The sequence below is a fragment of the Sturnus vulgaris genome, chromosome 8 (assembly GCF_052056855.1).
Source record: "Sturnus vulgaris isolate bStuVul1 chromosome 8, bStuVul1.hap1, whole genome shotgun sequence".
Classification (NCBI taxonomy): Eukaryota; Metazoa; Chordata; class Aves; order Passeriformes; family Sturnidae; genus Sturnus; species Sturnus vulgaris.
Genome location: NC_142250.1, coordinates 22798453 through 22820221, shown reverse-complemented (window position 1 = coordinate 22820221; position 21769 = coordinate 22798453). Strand labels below are relative to the sequence as shown.

The 21769-nt window shown below is 35.6% G+C and overlaps 1 protein-coding gene across 3 annotated transcripts in view; it reads right to left on the bottom strand.

Annotated features, from left to right (window-relative positions):
- Positions 1-2692: 2692 nt before the first annotated feature.
- IDE (insulin degrading enzyme) overlaps positions 2693-21769 on the bottom strand; it is a 53903-nt gene continuing 34826 nt past the window's right edge. For 2 of the 3 annotated variants that reach the window (XM_014875352.2, XM_014875350.2), the window contains exons 16-25: positions 21308-21418; positions 19900-20020; positions 18333-18424; positions 15971-16082; positions 14744-14911; positions 11759-12031; positions 9696-9757; positions 8275-8347; positions 6514-6581; positions 2693-5369 (exon numbers count right to left, since the gene is read on the bottom strand). In XM_014875352.2, coding sequence (XP_014730838.1) covers positions 5274-5369; positions 6514-6581; positions 8275-8347; positions 9696-9757; positions 11759-12031; positions 14744-14911; positions 15971-16082; positions 18333-18424; positions 19900-20020; positions 21308-21418 — 1176 coding nt within the window. In that variant the 3' untranslated portion in view covers positions 2693-5273. The remainder of the gene's footprint in view (positions 5370-6513; positions 6582-8274; positions 8348-9695; positions 9758-11758; positions 12032-14743; positions 14912-15970; positions 16083-18332; positions 18425-19899; positions 20021-21307; positions 21419-21769) is intronic. The other variant, XM_014875351.2, reaches the window with a different exon arrangement.

Genomic DNA, 21769 nt, shown 5'->3' with positions numbered 1-21769 from the left:
ACTTCCCTGGCTTTCACATACATGTACAAATAATCATTTGGGTTGAAATCTGTCCTGCTAAACTTACTTCATTCCAAAGCCAGTTGGAAAGTTTAAAAAAGACTGTGAGCCATTTTTTAGCACTATTTCTGTGAAATGTTTATGTACTTCTGGTGTTTTAAACCAGTTCCAACATTGCTTTGTCAAGTGCACCACTTTAAGTACTATTCAGGAAATTTCTAAGATCTCTAAAAGGCATCACATATTAAATTTACATCTTCAGAGGGTCTGCCTCACTGACATTTGCACACCCAGATTTTCTACATTCAATACCCCACAATACCATTTTTGCACATGCTCTGAAATTACGTAGCCTTAACCATGTAAAATGTATTAGTATTGGTCTCCTACATCTGCCTGGAATTCACAAATAGCTCTTCTTCTTTTTCTCTCCCATCACAGGAGTCCATCCTTTACAACAGACTTCATATAAATCATATGCTCTTCTATACACAACACAGTGTATAGTGGTTAGTTGAAGTTACCAAAACATGAAGTTTATTTCCATTTTCTATTAGGGTCTTCCCTAGCCTGTTCTTCCCACTTTCCAGGTTCCTAACACAGGCTGAGGACCTCCTCATTCCCCTCTGTGGGACCTGTGCTGACTCTGTAAGTGTTCCCCACCAGAGCAGATGTGTGTTTGAGCCCACATGTACCACAGGACACACAGTTCTGTGTGTGGGTGGAGGGGAGGGCTGGAAAGGGTCCTGAGTTCCAGCTGCTGCTCCAGTGAAATTTTACATGCCTTTGGTAGTCACTGGGCAAGTACCACAATTCCTTGCTTCCCTTTTTGAAAAGGAAGCTGAGCAGACAGTGAAAATCTGTAATAGAAATCTGATGCAGGAGGAAACACATCTAACACCTAGTGAAGTGGTGGCAAACCCTCAGAAAGATGTAGGAATTAAACTTGGATGCCTCCCTCTGGAGTTTCCCAAAGGCTAAGCCTGGTCATTTCCTTGCACTTGGAGCTGTGTATCTTCCCCCATCCATTGTACAGTCAAGGAATTTAATTGGGCATTTTGCACTGCACCACTAAAGACAGTCTTAAAAATTAACACGGGCAAATATTCCTGAGTGTGATGTCTACATCCTTTAATGCTGCACTTGGGCTTAGAAATGTTAATTTAGAAAGCCATAAATATTTTCACTCCTAAATTCTGTTTAGATGCTTGAATTCAAATAAATTGATTTAATTGTGACAATCTCCTGGGCCTTTGGCCTTATATACTTTGTTCGTTTGAACTGCAATTCAAATTTCATCCACTATTTCCATTATATTCTACCCCCAGCACATACTGTAACCTACATTCTTTGAATGGTAAATATAAATGTTTCAAATAAAAGCCTTTCAGCAGAATCTACATAGGCCAGGCTTCTTTTAAAATTACAACGTACAAAAGGGCCCTGACTTTCTGATCTCCTCTGCCTTTAAAATACCCAGAGGTGCCTTGTATTAGCAACAATATTAAAAACTGACTTGCAAACCAAGTATTTCAGAGCTGGATTTGAATATCATGTTACATATGAGCTTGTGCAAAGGCCCCAGTGCTACTGTGAGTGACTGTGTCAGATCAATGGTCACATACTGAAAAAACATGGGTAAAATGTAGGAAAATATAGAAGATAATGGTTTCTCACTTCACAGCAGACCTACAGTAAAAGCATAATAACTGTTAACTAGGAGAGAAAAGGCAAAGTAAAATTCTGCTGATCCTGTTTTAAACCAAGAGCTAGATAACAATAAATGAAGTTAAAAAGGTGTGACACTTTCTCCAGATGCTACGATTACACTGTGGAACACATCATCAATAAGGGCTGCTCACATCCAAGCGCTTAAATCATCTGAACAAGCTCAAGCATTTCTTATGGCTAATAGTATTAGTTAAAGTAGATTTGGATAACTTGATTTTTTGAAAGACAGTAAAGTCACTAAGTCAAGATTTATACCAACCCCTAACAACTGGGATTGGACAAAGCCCTAATGTTGGGGAAAAGTAATTTTCAGCTGGGTTGTTGGCATTCTCTTTCTCCCCTGAGATACCAGCCACTCTTCCCAATGCCAAGGACAAAACCTGTCTCTCTCAATGCTGCTCAGTGTCAGTATTACTTCAAGGAGCCCCCTCAGAAGAGCAGGAACGCCTGCCAACTTGTATCTTTATGCTGTCAGAGCTGACATGATTTACTACTTTAACAATCACACACTCCTAACCTTTTGAAACATAAGTCTTTTGGTGTGCATAGACCAAAGAAAATGACCAGGCAAAGTAATTTCTCAGAAGCAACACTGTAAAGCTGCAGTAGGCAAGATTCAGTCTGGCTGCAGCCATGCCCTAAATTTACAGTTTCAGATTTGATAATTAAAATTCTGTCTTGTGCAAATATTTCTACCTTTATATTACTAAATTTTCATACACTTAGAGGGTAACAGAAGCTGATCTAACTAAGAGGTGTGGGATACCACACGGGGAAGGCCTCTGAAACTTCCTGAGAAGTGCCTGGGAGCACTTCTGCAGCAATGCTGTTTGGCCTAACTAGTCCAACTGGATAGTGGAAAATCACATTTAACACCTAATAAAAAACATGCACGAGACTGATAGATGTAACATTACCAGTATGCAAAAATTAAAATGAAACAAATTAAGAACTCCAAACATTAAATTCAGATTGTTTATTGTAAACAGAATAACTCTAGCACTCTGTCATACTGGCTGTGTCACATGCACCCAATTCCACATCAACTGCTTAAAATAGCACTTGCAAAAATTACAGTTATGTAATAATAATTTATGGTTTCTTACATAAACTAATTAACAAGCACTAAAATTGAATTACAGTGTATTCTAGGTAGTTCTTTATTGCTTGTAGACACTGCAGCTTTGGATCCATTAAAATGAACCCATTAGTATGCCTGAGTTTATCAAAATTTACTGCTATATCAAACTCAGAAACTGTAAAATGCTGGAGAACACTTAAAAGCAATTGAGAGTTGTTGGAAAACTACATGGGTTTTCACATCCAGTCACAGAACTTTGAAGGTATAAATTTTGTCCTCTGGAAAACATGATTTGTAAGCTTGTGTTAGATACACTGCTATTCCAATTTATTTATATCATCTGTTAAGAGTTGAGAGTACTTCCATGAATATATATATATATATTTTTTTTTTTTACACACAATTGGAGCCATTTCATTGTATTTACCATAAGAGTGGTATGTTTAAATACTAAATCCCAAAATATATATTTTTATAATATGTTGTCAAAACTTTTAATATATATAATACAAATACCTTTACTAAAGGAAAACTATAAACAAAAGTGAAATGCAAGAGGGCAACAAGCCTCATGTGAAGGATCCATGAAAAATGTGAGCAGAGACATCTTGACTGGTTTTGTTTAGACTGTATTTATTTTTTTATCTCTTCATCAGGCTAAAAAAGATGCTAGTGGCCTTCCTTGGCAACAGGTTACATCACAAACTCTCATCAAATTTATTAAAAAGATACTGAAACATGTACCGTGAACCTTTTAAACAACTTCTAAATGCACCATATTTATTCAGTTAGAAGAGACTCTCCAATAAACCCAACTGAAGGCCCCTGCCCTGTCAAGCATTCATTTAATTTGGCCTCAGAGCCAATGTAAGAACCAACACAGATTCAATCCCAGAACAGCCCTACTGACTATACCAGGATTCTGATGTTTGACACACATGCCTGTCACATCAGGGCATTACTTTCAGGCTCTTTTAGTAAGAAGCAAATTCTCACTAACACCTCTGATGAGCAGGTTTTATATCCTCACTGCTTTACATACTCCCTCCTCTCTGAGTTACTGCCATCTCTTATATATTACAGAGGCAGGAGAACTTAATGCTCCTACCTTGCCTTTTCCAATTTGGGTGCTGTCCCAAGCACAAGACCACTCTGCAGAAGTCAGTAACGTTGGTGAGGACGAGACACCTTATCTTGTTCTATCATTTTACTAAATTATGGAATATATATATATATATCTATATATAAACATTATTTCAGCAGTTCTTGCTCCTTCTGAGTTCTGCACAGCCTTCTTCCCAGAAGCAGAGCAAACCCTTTGTGATGTAACCTGAAGCACAGGCTGTGCTGCAGCACTGCTACCCCAGCACTGCACTGTCCCAAACACCTTCCTGAAGGACAAGAAGGACCCACAGATGTATCAAAATAATGATATATCTGACTCATTAGAGAGCCCCTATTTGACATGCAACTGTTCTTGAGTAAAGAACTAGTGTGTGTTTAAAGTTATTTGCATTAATGAGTGCTTTGCTGGACTGAGACCAAACATAACAGGTGAGGCAAAACAGACTGAGTTCTCCATTAGCACATACGCAACTGAAAACAAAAAATGACACCAAATAAAGTATTTGATATACCAAATTGACAGTTCACAGTAATGCTGTAAAACTGAACAGGATGTTGACAGTATCAAGAGACTGGGACAACACTTCTGGTAACAAAAATAAGACACACTAATAGAGTGTTTCCAGCATTTTACTAGTTTTAATATAAAATGTCCCCAAATTTGTATAGAAAGATTAAAATCATACCCTTATCTTCAATTATTCTCATTAAGACAATTCTCTCACCTATTACTGTGTTGTCAAATCTCCTTTTTTTCAGCCCCACTGGTCTTCATAAAACTTAAATAGAAAATATGTTGGTTGCATTAAGGATCAATTAAAAAAGTATCATTCAACACGTCACTTCAAAAAAATGTGAAAGTCTCTATTTTTAAGAAAAATTGTTGACCCCATCCCAAAAAGGACTTACTTATCTCACCCCCTCCAACTCCCAATAAGATAATTATTGGGATACTCAATGGTGTTTTTCAGGAGTAGCAAGCACATTTCAAGCAACTTCATTTGCTCTGGAGAGTTATTTCATCAAAATGAAAATCTGAAGGGATATGTTATTTTAAAAATATACTGCATCTACAAGTTTGTATTATTATTGTTTCAGTTGATTTTGGTTTTTAACAGGTTGTCTGTAATATAAATGACACATGACCACAACTGATTTTTATATACCCTCTATCCCTAACACACAGCTAATGTCAAATGAACCAAGAAGGAATTTGGGACTTTCATAATGAACAGAACCATTTATCCCAATGCTATTTCATAATTTTGTTCATCACGAAGTCCCTTGAAACCATGTCAGTACTGATCATTTGCATTTCTTCATCCATTGGGGTTCTTCACAGTTTTGCAGCCATGAAATTGATATGTGGTTTCACCAGTGGGAAGAGCGGCAGACTGCGCTTGAATTCTGTCATATTTTCAATCACACTTGGCTGCAAAGAAGCGCATGCAAGAAAAAGTCTGCTCAGTATCTTCAATCAGAGAAGTGACAGATTCCTTGCTTTTCATTTTAACTGGTGCTACAGCTACATATAAATACACCTGCCTTGCTCTTTTCTACAACATTAGTGATTCACACTTCATAATGACAAGAACCTCCAAAATACAATGTTATTTCTTATGAAACAACTGGTTTCATATTTACATCATTCCAAACAGCTGTAATGCAGTAACTGCATTGCTAATAACGTCAGAAGCTCCAATAAATGCAGAGCTGATCTTTTCATTTTCATTCTACTTCAGAGCACTCCACCTGTCCTTTGAACATCAGAGTAAAATCATAACCACAATAGCCATTCTATGCACTATTATTTTTAGATGTAGTAACAAAGTAAGCTTCTAATATTTCAGTCATAATAGCTTATACCCATACTATTCATAAAGAAATTTCTACCCATGGCAATTATTTCACCTGCAAGGTCTGATGAAGAACACAGACCTACCACAGTGTGAAAAGTTAATCACCTGTTGGGACAAACACTGCCATCCTTCAAGAGGTCCAGTAAGGGCCCAGTGCTGTCTATCCAACCACACTGAAATCTCTAATACTTGTATGAAGAGAATTTGCCAAATTGTTTCCTCCATAATTAAACATATTGACAGGAATGTCATTAATATTTTAGGCTTTATGACAATGACCAAGTAGTTGGTTTTGTTGTTGTTTTGGGGTTGGTGGGTTGTTTGGGTTTTTTTAAACAAAGATGATAAATTTGTTGATGCATATGCAGCTCTCTCTTGACATCTGATTTATCTGATCATATACAACCAGTATTTTCAGACAATAATCATCTGTATTTACTCCATAGTGCAGATACCCAGTGTAGTTTCCTACTACTATTAGATTTTATTTCAGAGGACTAAAAAGAACAGAAGTAAATGGACAAATGGATAAAAAGAAAAATCAGGAAAATCCCCATAGTTACTAACGAAAATGCATGTAGAAAAGAGCTAAAACATCAGCCCCATGACAGCAGGAATTTTCAGAGGTCTGTTTCTTCCCTTTTAACTCGTATTTAATGGCACAAAACCTCTAGATTAAGAGGGCAGGCTAGGATTTTGTGTGTTGTTTCTTTTTACCTGTGGTAGTGGTGGTGCTGGTGCCAGGTTCACATCATTTTGGCATGGAAATTCTCCAACAACAGGGCCTATTTAACATCAGCAAAATTAATTATGGGACCATAATTTAATGACTATCTTTTAGTTAACGGATTAACTGTTTTCTCTTATAAGACAGGTATCTAAAAAAAGCACCTTTATTTAAATATTTAAAATTTTAAATTTTAAATATTTAAATTTTAAGTATCACTAAATAAGGTTTTATAAACCTTATTTAACCTTATAAACCTTTTATATTCCATGTCCGTCTTTAGAAATATCGATATTAATCCATTATTTTATCTGAAAACATAAGTTGAGGCAGTGGCTTTTATTAATGTTACTTATACATAAAGAGAATGTAGAAATAAAAATTGCTAATCTGTTGATCAATCAATACTTAAAGCTGCTTCTCAGTACAAATTATGAGAACAGTAGCAAATGCCAGAGTACAAACAAGAGCAGTGCAAGAACAGCACATCATTTGATAAGGACATGCCTATAAAAGTGCAGAGGTTTCTCGAGGTACCAAAAATCTGGACAGCAACCCCAAGTATTCCCTGCCTATCACCATTCATGCCCTACTCCAACTACCCCAAAATTTATTTTTGCATTTCTAATCTCTTTTTTTTTTTTATAGCATAAGAGAGTCCAAATGCCAGATTAAAAGATTTAGGACTGGGGAGTTATTTTAGGACTGGTTATAATTTCTCTAAGTAACCACTTGTTGTCTTGCAAGCTCACCCTTGTCTTGGGAAGATACCATTCCAAGCAAACAATACCCAATCTAGCAATACAGTTACTATACTTTAAGAAGTCTTCTCTAGATAAAGAAAAGTTTTAGTATTTCTATTTAGCAATTAGCAGTCATGAAAACTGGAAAGTTGCTTTGAAGTCAGCCTTCCTTACTCAGCTGCAAAGCTACAATTTCTACACTACCACAGAAGTCAATCCTTCTGAGGCAGAAAGGAGTTTCATGACATGCATGCAGTACCTACTTCTCTCTGTACTACAGAAAAACCTTTAATATTTTTGACTTTGCAAGCAAATGCATATTGGAATTTAATCACCATTTAAATATAAAATGGTGAAAGATTTGCAAACAAAACCTTAGAAGTTTTTCCTCTCAGTTTATTTATATTAACCAGAAACACTTCTAGCCCGTTCCTTCTTGAATTCTAAAATGGAACAATACAGTTTAGAACACACAACTGATTTTACTTCAAAATAAAACCTAAATAAAAGTTGGCCTTCTTAAGTTTGAATAAAATGTTTGACATTCCTAGAGGTTTTGGGTTTTGTTTGTTTTCCCCTTTGAGGGTGCTTGCTGTGGACTTTCATTGCTTGTCTGGCAAAAAAATACTCACACTGGATTGATAACTCCAAATTCTAATTTTGGGTTGGTTGGGGGATTTTTCCCCTGTAGGACTATTACAAAGTTTAATGTTTGTTTTAAAATATCTTGTTTAAAGCAGATGTGGTATTTTAGGATATACTGTGTTATTATCAATATACTTCAGAATACTGATAAGCTGAAAAACTTGTCTAAAAAAATCCACAGAAAATCTGAAGCACCCATGTGAAGTAAACCCAGAAAAAGCCCCACCTTTTTTCCTCTGAAAAATATCTTCTCCAAAGCTGAGTTTTTCTTACAGTGGATTTGTATGATATAACATGGCTATCTGTAACTATGACTTACTGGAACAGGAATTGATAAAATATTAGATTCAGCACAATACTTACAGGAATCCATTTCCCTTGCAAGGACATGTACTGATACCTTGTGTCTTCTGGGAGCATCTATTGCCAACAGCACCTACAGTAAAAAATATCAAGACCTTAAGGTGTAGGAAGTATTCCTTAGACATCATAAAATAGTAAAAAGAACAAGAGCATTTGAATTTTAATTTAAGCCTTAAAATGAGGGATGAATTTTGGGATGTGCCTTCAAATATTATTAAAAGTCATCCACACAGTACTCCTGAATTATTTTACAATCAAATTAAGCAATTAATGTATTGCTTGGAACTCAGAAAACCTGTAAGTAACAGAAATTCAGCCATTAACTATCATAGTATCAGGAATGCAACCTAAAATCTCTGCAGAATTTTCAATCCCTAGAAGCCTTCGGGAAGCACATCACCCTGAACACAATCACTAAATTCAGCTGGACAAGCTCACCAATCTAGCCTGCAATGTTTGCTCTGGAACGCTGGATAATCATGTATTGAGCACTGCTATAAGCAAAATAGTATAGATTCCTACAAAGCCAGAATATGCATACTTGTTCAAGTTATCATTTATTCAATAACGAGTACTGAAATTCCATTTACTAACTTCATGTATGCTATCGTACTATTAGAAAAATTAATCAATCCTCTCTGGCTAAGAGAGGGAAAAAAGACAGACACACACATGCTCATGCTTCTTCATGGGCAGGAATCTTCCCATCCAATAATAAATTCTGAAGACATTAAGTCGATCTTATTTTCCAAAGAACTCCCTGAGCTACCAGCTGCTCCGTAAGTAATGAAACTCCATGAGCACTTTGCAATACAGTGAAATATCATCACCTCTTACACATTACAAAACCAAGAACGACTCCCAAGGTTTTGTTAATACTGGTGGAGGGGTGACAGGGACAGGAGAGGGATGCATTTCAATCACTTATATTGGCTATCCATCCAAATGTGCAATTACTGCATCATTATGCTGTTCCTTTGCTCTGCCTAACCATTAGAGGAAGAAAAAAACCCTAGTGATTTACAGTGAACAAAGCTTTAAAAGTATCTGTTTCATTCACAATTCATGCCCATAAAATCAGCTGAATCACTGATTGGTTGGAGAAAAAGATAAAAGAACAAATGTGCAATTTTGGCCAGGCTTGGTCATAGAGCAGCACATTTTATATCCATAAAGAAAAGATAAATGAAACAAGAAGAATAAGAGCCAGCAAGGGAAAAAACCAAAACAAAACCCTATAATTCTGTGCGATTTTTACAGCTGCTATTAAACGAAGTAATATTCAGGAAATAAAAGATACCTGCATTCATTTTACCATCTACCTCAAACAGGTGTCAGTGTACCCCTTCAGAGCACAAATAAGATTCAGTTGCAGCTCCATCTCATTCTAAGTAACATTTTAGCTGCAATGACTAACTTACTTTGTAGAACTGTATAATGTCATCCTTGGTCAGGGTCTTTAGATAAGCCACTTCAATGTTATCTGCAAAACAATACTACAAATTAGTGTAAGTCTTCAGATCACAGCTGGTTAATAGCACACTGCATATACAAAGTATACTTCTTTCAAATTCAGACGCTGTAATTGACTGCAAATGAAAAGCTTTTCATTGTTATCTTTCAAGTTAATACTTGATTCACTAAAAGTGTCAGTAGAACCTTGGCAAAAAATTATACTTCTAAGTATAATATATATTAAGTGTAATATATAATTATATATAAGTATACATAATATAGTAAGTATATATAGTATAATATATAATTATATATATATAATATATAGTAAGTCTATTTGATTGGACTTACTAAAAAATGCACGTTTGAAGAATACTGACTGCACTGTGGGATACTCAGTAGCTAAAATAGATATGCCTACTCTTGTGTATTATCTTCAAATCAGTTACACATTTCTAATGCAGACTGGTTAGAGATGGTGTTTATTCACAGTTAGGTAACAGCACAGTAGGATAATTTTACAGAAATGCTAAGGAATGGTGCCTACATACCCCTTCAGAAGTAGTCACAGCTTTAAGGTATCTGGGGACAACGTGTTTCAGTTGCTACATTCCTTCATATTAATTAAACTGTCATGTACTAATCACCTAATATCATTGCTGCTTAAGCAGAAAGGTTTCTTGTAGGTGTGCTGCTTGCTTTTCTTAAGATCAGCAAGAAGATCAAGGAAGAAACACGTGCAAGAGAACAAGCAGCCAACAAGCCTGTAATGCAGGCTGTAGGTAATATTGAATTCTATATAGAGGAAATTAAAATCAACAATACCTAGTTTGGAAAACTAGGTAAGATTTGGAGAAAACAGTAGAAGTAGTAATATTAAAAATGTACAAACAAATCCTTCCACTTCTTAAAGCTGGAATATGAATTTCTGATTTTGACAATTCTAGTAATATTAAAATCATTTACGATATAAAGTTACTAGTTACTAGGGAAGAGGAGAATTAAAGATATAAAAGTCAAGGGAAATAATAAGTGGGATTTAGATATGAAAAATATGGCTACACTTAGCAGTAAGAAATTCCAGAGAGATAATATTGATCCAATTATGGTATAAACATAAACACTAAAGGCAGAGAAAAATCAGACTATTTCATCAGACACAAAAGAAAAAAGTACTTGAAGTGGTAAGTTTCCATGCCACTTCTTATGCTCAGGCATGAAACCTTGTCAGTCTCTAGACCAAGCCAGATGACAAGTCAAAACTCTTCATTACTAAACAGCTCAGTGAATCATTGTGAAGCAAAAAGACTGTATTTGCTATCATGGAAAGCCAATACACAAAGCAGAAGAGAAGTCACAGAATACAGAATTAGTTTTATGGAGGAAGCATATTATGCATGAAGACAGAAAATTGCACCTGTGAATAAGAGTCAAGACATGAAAATGTCAGGAAAAACTGATCTGTACCTAAACTGATTGTTTTTTAATGCTAGAAACTGTATTACTAATGTGTTTAACTGTATTAGTAATGTATCTCAGTATTTAAAAAAAATTAAAATACATTTTTAAAGTGTTTTAAAAAATACAATTTAAATATGATGTAGGACCACTGAGTAAATAATTGTCAGTCCATTTTCAGTAATGACACTAGAAGCTGGATCTCATTTGGTCTCCTACAAACCTATAACCTTCAATGCATCATAGGTTAAAAAAAACAAAAAAAAATTAGTGTTTCTTCAAATCCACTCTAAGCTGAGACACACTGCATGTTAGTTAAGATACCTGCTGCTGTCTCTGCCAGCACTCCATCAAAACAACTGCACAATGCAAAGAGAAACAGGGTTCATATAAATGTGTGTACTGGCAGGAATGTCAGTGTGTATCTGACTGCATCTCAGGGAAATTGACAGTAAATTATGTATAGGCTATGTAAAAGTTAAAGTTGTTCCCAAATGAATATGACACTCAACAGTCACAAATGCAGCCAAACTAGAGCATTCTGTTTTAAAGGAATTACTATTTGTCTTACCTCTGTCAAAGTTATACTGCTGGGAAATTATTTCTCCCCAGTATTTAGCACATTCTGCAGACAGCTTCTTTGGTTTGTCTAGACGACGAATTGCTAAAGCTTGGATGTGTTTCTGGAAGGCCTCTTCTGTCATGTCTTCTATGCATTTCTCCATAGTTTTTAAGAATGCTTCAACTCTGCTCTCTAAATAGTGTGGTGGCTTTTCAGATTGGATAATAAATCGCAGTCCTTGGATGCCATTTGCCCGACGTGGACCACTGAACACAATGTAACCTTGGCAAAACAACAGCAGACACAAATTAGAAGAAGTCCTTTGTCACAGCGCTGAGTTTGCCAAATGTGGCATGTTTGGCAAGAATGCAATGCTATGCTAACTTAATTCTGTGTTATAAATACAATAATGCAGGTTTTAAAAGGTGCCACTGCATTTTTTTTTTAACATTTAACATTTTTAACTCAGTTTAGGGGAGGGGGAAGGAGGAGATGAGGCAGACTAAGAAAAAACAAAAGCAATTCTGTCATCAGGATCAGGTTACCAGAAATAAAGCTGTACTCTAGTGCTTCATTAGACTCAACATTAGAAACTTATTATTTTTTAATGTCTAATCTGAATTCTCTTTGCTGCAATGTAAGACCACTGCTTCCCATTTTATCAGTTAGATAAAAAGTATTATTCCCTTCCTTTTTGTTGCATGATTTTCTAATCTGCACAACTAATCCTTTCTTCAGTCTTCCTCCACCCTTTTAATAACAAATCTATCACATTGCAGTCTTTTAAATGTTGTTTTATAGTTTTCTTACAGTTTCCTGATGTTCATGTCAAAACTGCTTACAGTTTTATTTCAGAGTTTTTATCTGAACTATTTAGGAATATTACTGGGAGTGTATCTTGAATGCTTCCATTTATATTTCCCAGCATTTTACACAGCAGCATGACACTGCTGATTTATGTCCTACTTCTGATCCACTGTACCCTGCAGAGTTTTCTACAAAACTGCTACCTAGCCAGTTGCTTCCTGGTTTGTATCTGTGCCATTGGTTGTTCCTGCCAAACTGTTCCTAACAAATTGCATCTTATCTTCATTCAAGTCATGTTTCTAAAATGTCAAACTAATTTTAAATTCTAACTCTATCTTCCCACACACTTGCAGCCTCTCCCAAATTAGTATTATCTGAAGATTCAGTGAGTATCCTCACTCTTCCATCATCCAGAATTTTGATGAATATACCATGGAACACTGGATCACAGCAGAGCTCTGTTTCCTAAATGAACTATTCTCTATTCTTCAGTCATGACCTTCCAAAACCCAAATGTGTAGTTCTTCCACCTAGGTACTCCAGTAACAGTCTCTCAGTTACCATCTATGAATTTAGAGCTAGCTTGAAAATTTATTCCATATTTTCCTGGAATTAGAATTGAACTGACTGATCTATAATTTCCCTGCCTTTTCTCTTTCCTTTTTTTAAGCAAACATGTAGCATTTAGCTGTGTCTATCTTTCCAATACCCTATCATCCACAAATTTTCCATTTTAAGACTTCTAATTCCAGGATTTCCTAATTTCATTATCTGGAATAGAATGCAGAGTTCATCATATTTTGAACTTTTTAAAAGCTTCTAATTTAATCAGATTAATCTGTTACTTTCCCGTTCAAAAGTAAGAAATGAACTTTGATCATCAGTGTTTATTTTAGAAGTCATTTGGCCACATTGACATTTTAAGTAAAAACTAACTAAGCCATCCTGAATTTTCTGATGATTTGAACATTCTAATTTTAATAATTTGAACACTTTTTTTTCCATCACTGCCAACTTTTCTCCTACACCTTCTCATACTGCTTAACCATTCATTGAAAGAGTTCTTGTTACTACTTCTACTGTTCAGCAAACTTCTAATTCTTGAACTTCTTTTTCCCTAAGCTTTCTCAGAAATCTTACTAACAATTCCATGAAGTTTATTGGATTTTGATCGTATTTCTATTGTCTCCCCTCCTAAGTCTCGTGAGCTCTAGTATTTGGCAATTACAAAGTGCTGGACTAAACCAGTTCTACCTCAGTTCCCCCCTCTCTCTTTAGCTGCTACTTCCAGCTTCTGTACAAAACCTGTCACCAGCACATTTCAAAAACCTGTTAAATAACCTGGGTTCTATCCTATTTTCAGCAGGCATATAGATAGTTGAAATTCCTATGATGAATATTGTATGGCTGGTTCTGCTAGTTGCTCATGAAAAGCCTAATCTTGCCTGACATCCCTGGCAGTCATCACACTGAAATATTTGTCTGCTTCTCACCTTTGGAAAATCTGTACTCCTCCTCACCAGTATTTCAATCATGTGAGCTGTCACACAAAGTCTCTGTCCCCCTTTCTTACTCTGTCTGGAATAACCTCACCAGTTTTCAGCCTTACTGGTTCAGATAACAATTATTTGTACTTATTGGTGAACAGCTATAGTCTTAAAAAACCTGAAACGTGTTTAGGTTTTCACCAACACAGTAGCTTACCATTATCCACACAGCAATATTTCTAAGATAGGGCTTATAATTTAACAGTTGGACTTGGTGATCTTAGAAGTCTTTTTCAACCTAAATGAATCTGGGATTCTATGAATCATGAAGTGCACCTAGAAGTAGGATCACAAGCAGGAAACAACAAACTACTACTGATTCTTTAAGATCTAGAAATTTAGAGAACTGATCCAATCTCCTTTTGGTAAATTCTAATATGAGGTTTTCTGTACAGTGATCGTACTTTTTTGAGTTGGAGTTGATTTCAGATATTTCAGACATCATAAAAATCATGCCTGCTTGTTCTTATTTTAGACTCTGTGCACAGTAAAATTTCATTTGAGTCATCAGCGGTTAAGATGATTTACATTTACCAAGTGCCCTTTAAATGGCATTCACTAGGCAGGGAGAGAACAGCTCCTGAGGTCTCGTGTGACTGTGAGAGCTCGTGTGTGCACAGCCCAGCCCCCGGGAACTCACCTAACTGCTCCTGCGTGCGCAGGGTATTGAAACACGGCTCCGAGATAATCTGGCAAAAGAGCTCCAAAAACATATTCTCCGAGGTGCTCTGCATGTCTGTCTGGTAATATATTTCAATGCCACAGTTGTTATGAACTTCATTTCTCTGTTGATATACAAACCAACCTCCTAAAAGACAAAGTTAAAACACTGAAGTCCATGAAAGTGTACATTCTTACTGTTCGCAATTAAAAAGATAATAGTCTAAGGTTTGTGGAATGGAATTATTATAAGTGGTTTAGGACTGGTAAAGCAGAATTTCCACTAAGAGCATACTTTTCATGAGACAAGAAAAGAATTTATTATTTTACCAACAAAATTTTGCCGCTTGGGAACCTCAGCAAGCAAATTGAAACTGGCTGTCTCTCTTCAAGCAAATATTTTTGGAACTGCAGTGAAATTCTGCATTGCCTCTACTGTGTAAACAGTTTCTAGAGACAATCTGCCAGAATTTATTATGAACATTAAAAATAATTCAGCATTTAATACTAACAACTTCTTTTGTATCTGGTAACTTGCACAGACGATCAGCTATGGGTAATTTATCTTGTCTGTATAGCTACATATGTCACCACTCCCAGCAATACTTTGAACCTCCTTTCTTAAAAAAACCACACTTCACCATGGAAGTAAAAGCATACAAGCACTACAAGACCAAAAGAATTTGTGTAAGGGAAAAAAAGTTATTTGTGTAAGAGCTTTTTGTTTTTCCAAGGAGTCATTACATGGAATTCTTAATGGTGAATTAGTACTCAGAAATGCTCAAAGAATGGTGTTTGTTCAAATGTATATACCATGTGCAGCAGAGAGTGGGGCAGAGCTCTTACTTCCATAAATTATAAGAAGTGACTTGGAACTGAAGTGCAGAATTGTATGATCATAGAAGGGCTTTGGGTTGGCAGTCATCAAAAGATCATCCAAGTCATCCCAAGAAGTCCAATTTACATACGCAAATTAAAATCAAATTAATTGTCAAATATTCTAGAAAGATCAATGTATTAGTACATAATTTTATTAGCAAAACCATGTCCTAACTGTATTTCTGAATTTGAGTTCAAAATAACTTGAAGTAAGTTTAACTTCAAAATAACTCCTAGCAACACAGTAATATGCATTTTAGAATGTTGTTAGCAAGAAGAATCTCAATTTAATGTGCCTTAATTATCGTAAATAAATCATTTAACTTACTGTCAGGAAGCTGAACTTCTCTGTACCTAACTAGCTGACTGGGAAGGAGTGGTTTTGTATGAGCATGCTCAATGAGAGTGTCCTCAACCATCTGCATAATTCCTAATGCAGCCTGGAAGAGAAAACATAAGAGGATTTTTAATGATCATTAGCTATTCTGTATTTAACAGCAGGGTAAGACTTTGCAATTATTGATGGTACTGTTGTGAGAAAAGAAAAAATTAAGAAAATAGAAAGTAGGGATATTGTAATTCAATACAAATACAGTAGAAGTTAAGTAGATGAGAGAATGTGGGAGTATGAGGGGAAAGAGCTTTTTTGTGTCTTCTTTATGTTTAAATTGTCTACGTGTTTAACTACTACTACTTCCTGCCAGTGCTTCTGGAATTAAGGCTCAATGGGCTTTTATTTTTTTTTCCTACTTTCCCTCCATCATTTGATATGCTCATATTACAAAGTGAGAATGAGATACCTCAAATTATGTTTGCAAAGCAAAATGGCATTTCAGTAGATGAAAATTTTTAGAAAACAAATGGTTGTGGTCAAGGATGCATTTCATTGATGTGTTGGTGGTGTTAAGACTCATTGCCCAAATATTTATTTTATTTGATGGATTACAGTAACAATTAAAAAATATACAGAGAGTGAAAAAAAATCCGAAGTCATTATTTTCATTCAAGGACTTAACGTCAACAGCTTCATCTCTTAAGGGTTATGTGTTCTGGTAGCCTGCACACTGGAAATTACAGGAACTTGCTATAAAGTAGTTTTGGCTGAAAGCTAAAATCTCTCACTCTGCATTGCCATAAACTCACAACACAAGTGATTTTATCAAAAACATGCAAAAGGTTTGAAAACTTAATAAACATACACCCTACCAACACCTCCAAAACCCCCATGCAGTATCAAAGACAAAAATATTGAGGTATAAAAACAACAGTTTAAAAAGTTAGAGAAAAAGACTATTCTTTCAATCAAGTCATCATATTAGAATATTGACAACAATGCTCAGACAGATGTTCTCAACAGGATTACTTTACTTTTCATCCACTTACAAATAAATAAAAGAAATTGTAAAAAAAAAAGTATTAGCATGAAATTAAAGAAAAAAAAAACAGAATTTCAAGCGCTGGATAAATCTAATTTTTCAAGTCCAGATTCACCGAAATTTCTTTTCATGATTGAAGTGTGTCACAAGACAATGTAAATTTTGATTTAATTCTAGTTAGAAACAATTCTTGGGTCCAGGTTAGAATTGCTGAGTTTTATCAGTGATTATCACATCATGGGTACTGAAGGATAGATAGCTTTTTCTACTTGCATCTATTCAGGAAGGTTTGCAGATAATTTCTAAACATTACACAGCTATGGGTGTAACAGGACATCCTTCCCAGTTCTTTAGCTGTAGGATTGGATAGGCACCCATTATGCCAGGTAAAGAACACACTTCTCTGACATAACTGCATCATCCTGGAAATCAGTTCTATTTCCAGAAGCAACTGACTTTCATATATAAACATGTAAGAAATAAGGAAGGAAAAAGAGGCTATTTTTTAATTTCTCTGCAAGAAGAACACTCTATAAAATTTTTTAACAAGTACTTTAGAGACATTCTTGACAAGTTTGTCTCTCCATGCTATTAGCTCCTTCCCATCTTATTTTTTCCTTCCTTACAAGTTAACTTTCTCTTCCATAAATTCAGCAGTCACTAGCAGAGTCTATAAACAGCTCCTGCTAGTAAACTGTTCTAACACAGAATACTGTAAACAAGCCTTATGAAAAAAGAATGCAAAAACATACCAAAAAAGTACTAAAATTTGTATTGGTACATATATTCAAGTATTTCTTAAGATTTCGTATGCCCATACAAACTGTTACTCTTTTAATGGAGGACAAAACAAATGTTTTCTTTTACTCCCCTGAGAGCTGACACTTGGCTTTTTATGGTCCACCATTCCTGTTTAGCTATGTGCAAACTACTTAACTTGGAAGGATACTGGATTCTTAAAACTTTGCTAGTTATTCTGAAGGTTTTCAATGAAAAAAGCAAGATCTGCAGCACATCATTCGTTCTGGAGCTTGATCACAGTAATGACAAGTAAAATAGACTTTCAAATACTTAGATCCTAAGTTGTTTTTATTAAATTTCCATGAGCAATATCGAGGCAGCACTTAGCCTAATAAAGCTAAAGTGGAAAAAATTACACCCTCATACTCCTATAAAGATAAAAAAAAGTATAAAGTTAAATTACGAAATCACATTTGGCAAAACTGCTTCAAGATCTGCAAAGATTAAACTAGTGCTCCATTTTTATGCTGCTTTTAAATAAAAAATGTTTTATTAAGAAAGTATCAGACCAACCTGTTTTGTTATATTGCCATGGAGAAGAGCTTCGATGTGTAACCGTGACAACAGCTGTGCTATGAAGGCCTTGAGACGGGGAAGGGTGACATCTACAATAGGTATTTACATAGTTAAATCACTCAAATGCATTTTTAAAGGCCTAAGTCATCATTAGATACAGAGCACTTCTCAGAGGAGGAGAAATCTGTCACTATAAAGATGTGAATCTCTTTTAAAAATGCAACATTGGAATGCTTCCAGGTCTAAATAGCAGCACTCATCATATAGCTTATTTCACTTAGAATTCACATGCTGGCTTGACCCAGATTAAAAAAGAAAAAAAAAAGAAAAGAAAAGAAAAAGCTGCCTTTCCAATCATGCTGAACAAACACTCATTCTCCAGAGAAAACACTTGCAATCATTCATGTTGTGCTCCAAGGAAAAGCCTTAGTTATTTACTAAACAAGCAGCATGTAGTTTATAATGCTCCAGAAAGACTCTGTGCATTTACCATCAAAACTAATAAAAGAACCTCAACCCAAATACAGTGTTTTGATAATAACTTTGGAACAAACGGTACACAAGAAAAATATTTTGGCAATGTATCCTAGAGGACACATGCACAACACATACACACACATTCTATCCAGCCTATCCTGACAAAGCAGTTTGCATATACAGTACAAAATATAGTTTAACATATAGAATCAATGGAGCAAGAGGAAGGATGGTTAGATGGGGTATTCATGCATATATGTTCTGAATCAATCCCCTGAAACAAATACAAAAGCTAGGTGTTTTTTTTGAAAAGAATGTTGGTGTATTTCAAAAAGATATTACAAGACATTTTGCAAATTGTCCCAGGACAGTTTTACTGTTTGCAAATAATAAAGTACAGGTAAGGCAAAGTTCTTCAGCTATTACTACAAACATAGAATTACCACAGAATGGCTTGGGTTGAAAGGGACCTTAAAGATCATCTAGTTCCAACACCCCTGCCATGGGCAGGGACACCTTCCACTAGGCTGGCTGCTCAAAACCCCACTCCATCTGGACTTGAAAAATCACTTAAATCTCTTAATTTGAAATTTCTTTTTCCTTCACATATACTGGGGCGCCTACTTTGTGCTAAGAGTCACAATGTTCTTTATTATTGTTGTCATTATCTACAGAAAGTACATCTTTTTTGTTTATTAGCTACAATTCTTTATTATCTACAGAAACATAAACTAGGATTCTCTGATAATGGAAAAAACAAAATAGCTTGCACATGGGGAAGTACAATGCAGATACACTCCAATGTGCCTGTAAGATACCAACTAGAGCCAAATGATTTTACCAATGCTGATTAAGTACATTCATATACCCCCAAAGTTAGTGAAGTTTTGCCTGAACTTTTATGTGCAAGTTTTTCCATTTGAGGCCTTTTCCATGAACTACTCTACTTTCTTGAAACTGGAGGGCAAGTGCAGGACGACCAGCATCAGCTCGGGCCTGGCACTTGAATAGTGAGCAGAGCTCAAAAGAAGGTACCCTTAATAGTTAAGTAACATAGGACAAAAGTAATAAAGTGGCAGAACATTACCATCTAGAGCTTCTTTTAATTCATCTTTGGTCCAAGCAACTTCTGTCATCAGGAGTCGGAGATAATACATTGCATGCTGGTGAGGCTGTTCAGCCCTGAAGTTGTTCAGTGATCTCATGTACTAAACCAAAATAATCAGGTTCAAGTTAGAAATTGAGAAATAGAGTTCTAAATATATTAACATTGTACTTTCAACTTTGTATCAAAAAGATGTGGTTCAGATACTGAGAACATTCTGTTGCGTGTTAGAACTCTTAAAAAATTGTGTTATATGACCTTAGTAATAATGTGGGCTTCTGAGCCTTTGGTTAAGCAGAAACCACTAAGATGGTTGAAATGTGCATGAAATCAAACTTGCCCATAAAATTAATGTCCAGAATTAAATTACTGCAGTTAAACAAGAATTTAGATCAAGTTGCTCCAGCCAGCAACTGATTTACATTGATCTAAATTCTATGACAACTGACTAGGAGTGGGGGAACACTGCTAATAGAAAATGTATTTTTTCTCCCTGTCGTCTCCTTTGGCTGACTTGGTTAGACAAAATCTGGAGCATCTGGAAAATTCTCTGCATGTTTTGCATGGATAAAGAAGGTATGAGAGAAGAACCGGAGAGCTTCTGCAAAAAAACCTCCTTTCTAGTCCAGCTGCACTTTTAAAAAATAAGCAAAACCTCTTTCTTTTACCAGAGAAACCGGAAAGTACAAATTAATAGTTTTGGCAAGCTGGAAGCACTTCCAGTGCAGGAAAAAAGTAACTCATTTCAGGGCACATGAGTGACCAATAGCAAGCCTCAGGTTGCTGAGGATGTATCCTTCTGTCTGCTCCAAACCCAAGCCAGAAGTTGGTATCTCCCTTATATGTTTGGCCTAGACATGGAGAGAAAATTGCAATCTCCTCAGCTAATGTAACTTCTAGAAATCAGCATGTACTAAAGGTTACCTTTGCACCAAAGGTTCACGGCCCAGGAGCCAAGACAAATCTGGGGAAAAGAAATGTTGCTAACTTTTTCAGCATTCCCTTTCCGTCTTCATCTATTTTCCACTTATTTTATGGCTAGGTCCTACTGAAGTCTTTCCAAGTTGCAAAACAGGATATAAAGTTAAGATTTTCCCTTCCATCTCCCTAGTTAGATTTCCACTCCTACCAAAGCAAGCTGTGCTTCCTTGATACATCATAAGAAAGACTGACTAAAAAAAGACTCCAGAACCAGTTATTTTTAACCAAAGAATGTTATATACACAACTCCAAGGAACTCACAGCCACAAAAAGGAAAACAGCATCTGAAGTCCCACTAATGCAGAAGTTCACTTTCTATTTCCATGGATAGTCAACCCTCAGATCTCCTATCAGGTGAATGCATTCAATTTTCAATTATTTCAAAATGTGAATTTCTCATGCAGCTTACCGCTTCCTTGATAATTTCAAATCGCTTTTCATCGATCTCAAAAGTAGCCATTTTCTCAATGATCTTCTTGAGCAAGATATGTTGCTTGTCATTATAACCTTTCACGGAGAGCTATGGAAGAAGTGCATGAGTTACTTTAAATGTGGAAGATAAAAGAATAAAACCATTACTAAGTCTTGTACAATTCAATGAGCAATGCACTTTTCAATACTTACGCTATGGAACATTTCATCATTCTTAAGTTAAATCCCTTTACCCACCAAAAGGTAACTAACTGACAAATATAATATTGCATATTTGCACAGGAGTTCTAAATGCACAGAAGTAATGTAATTTCTGTTGGTGTAAGCAAACTGTACTCAGAATACAGATTTTTAATGTTTACAGTGTTGAGTCTTGGAGTACTGAAACGGTTTTAATCTAGGTTTCTCACTTTAGTAATAAAGTCTGGATTCACAACCT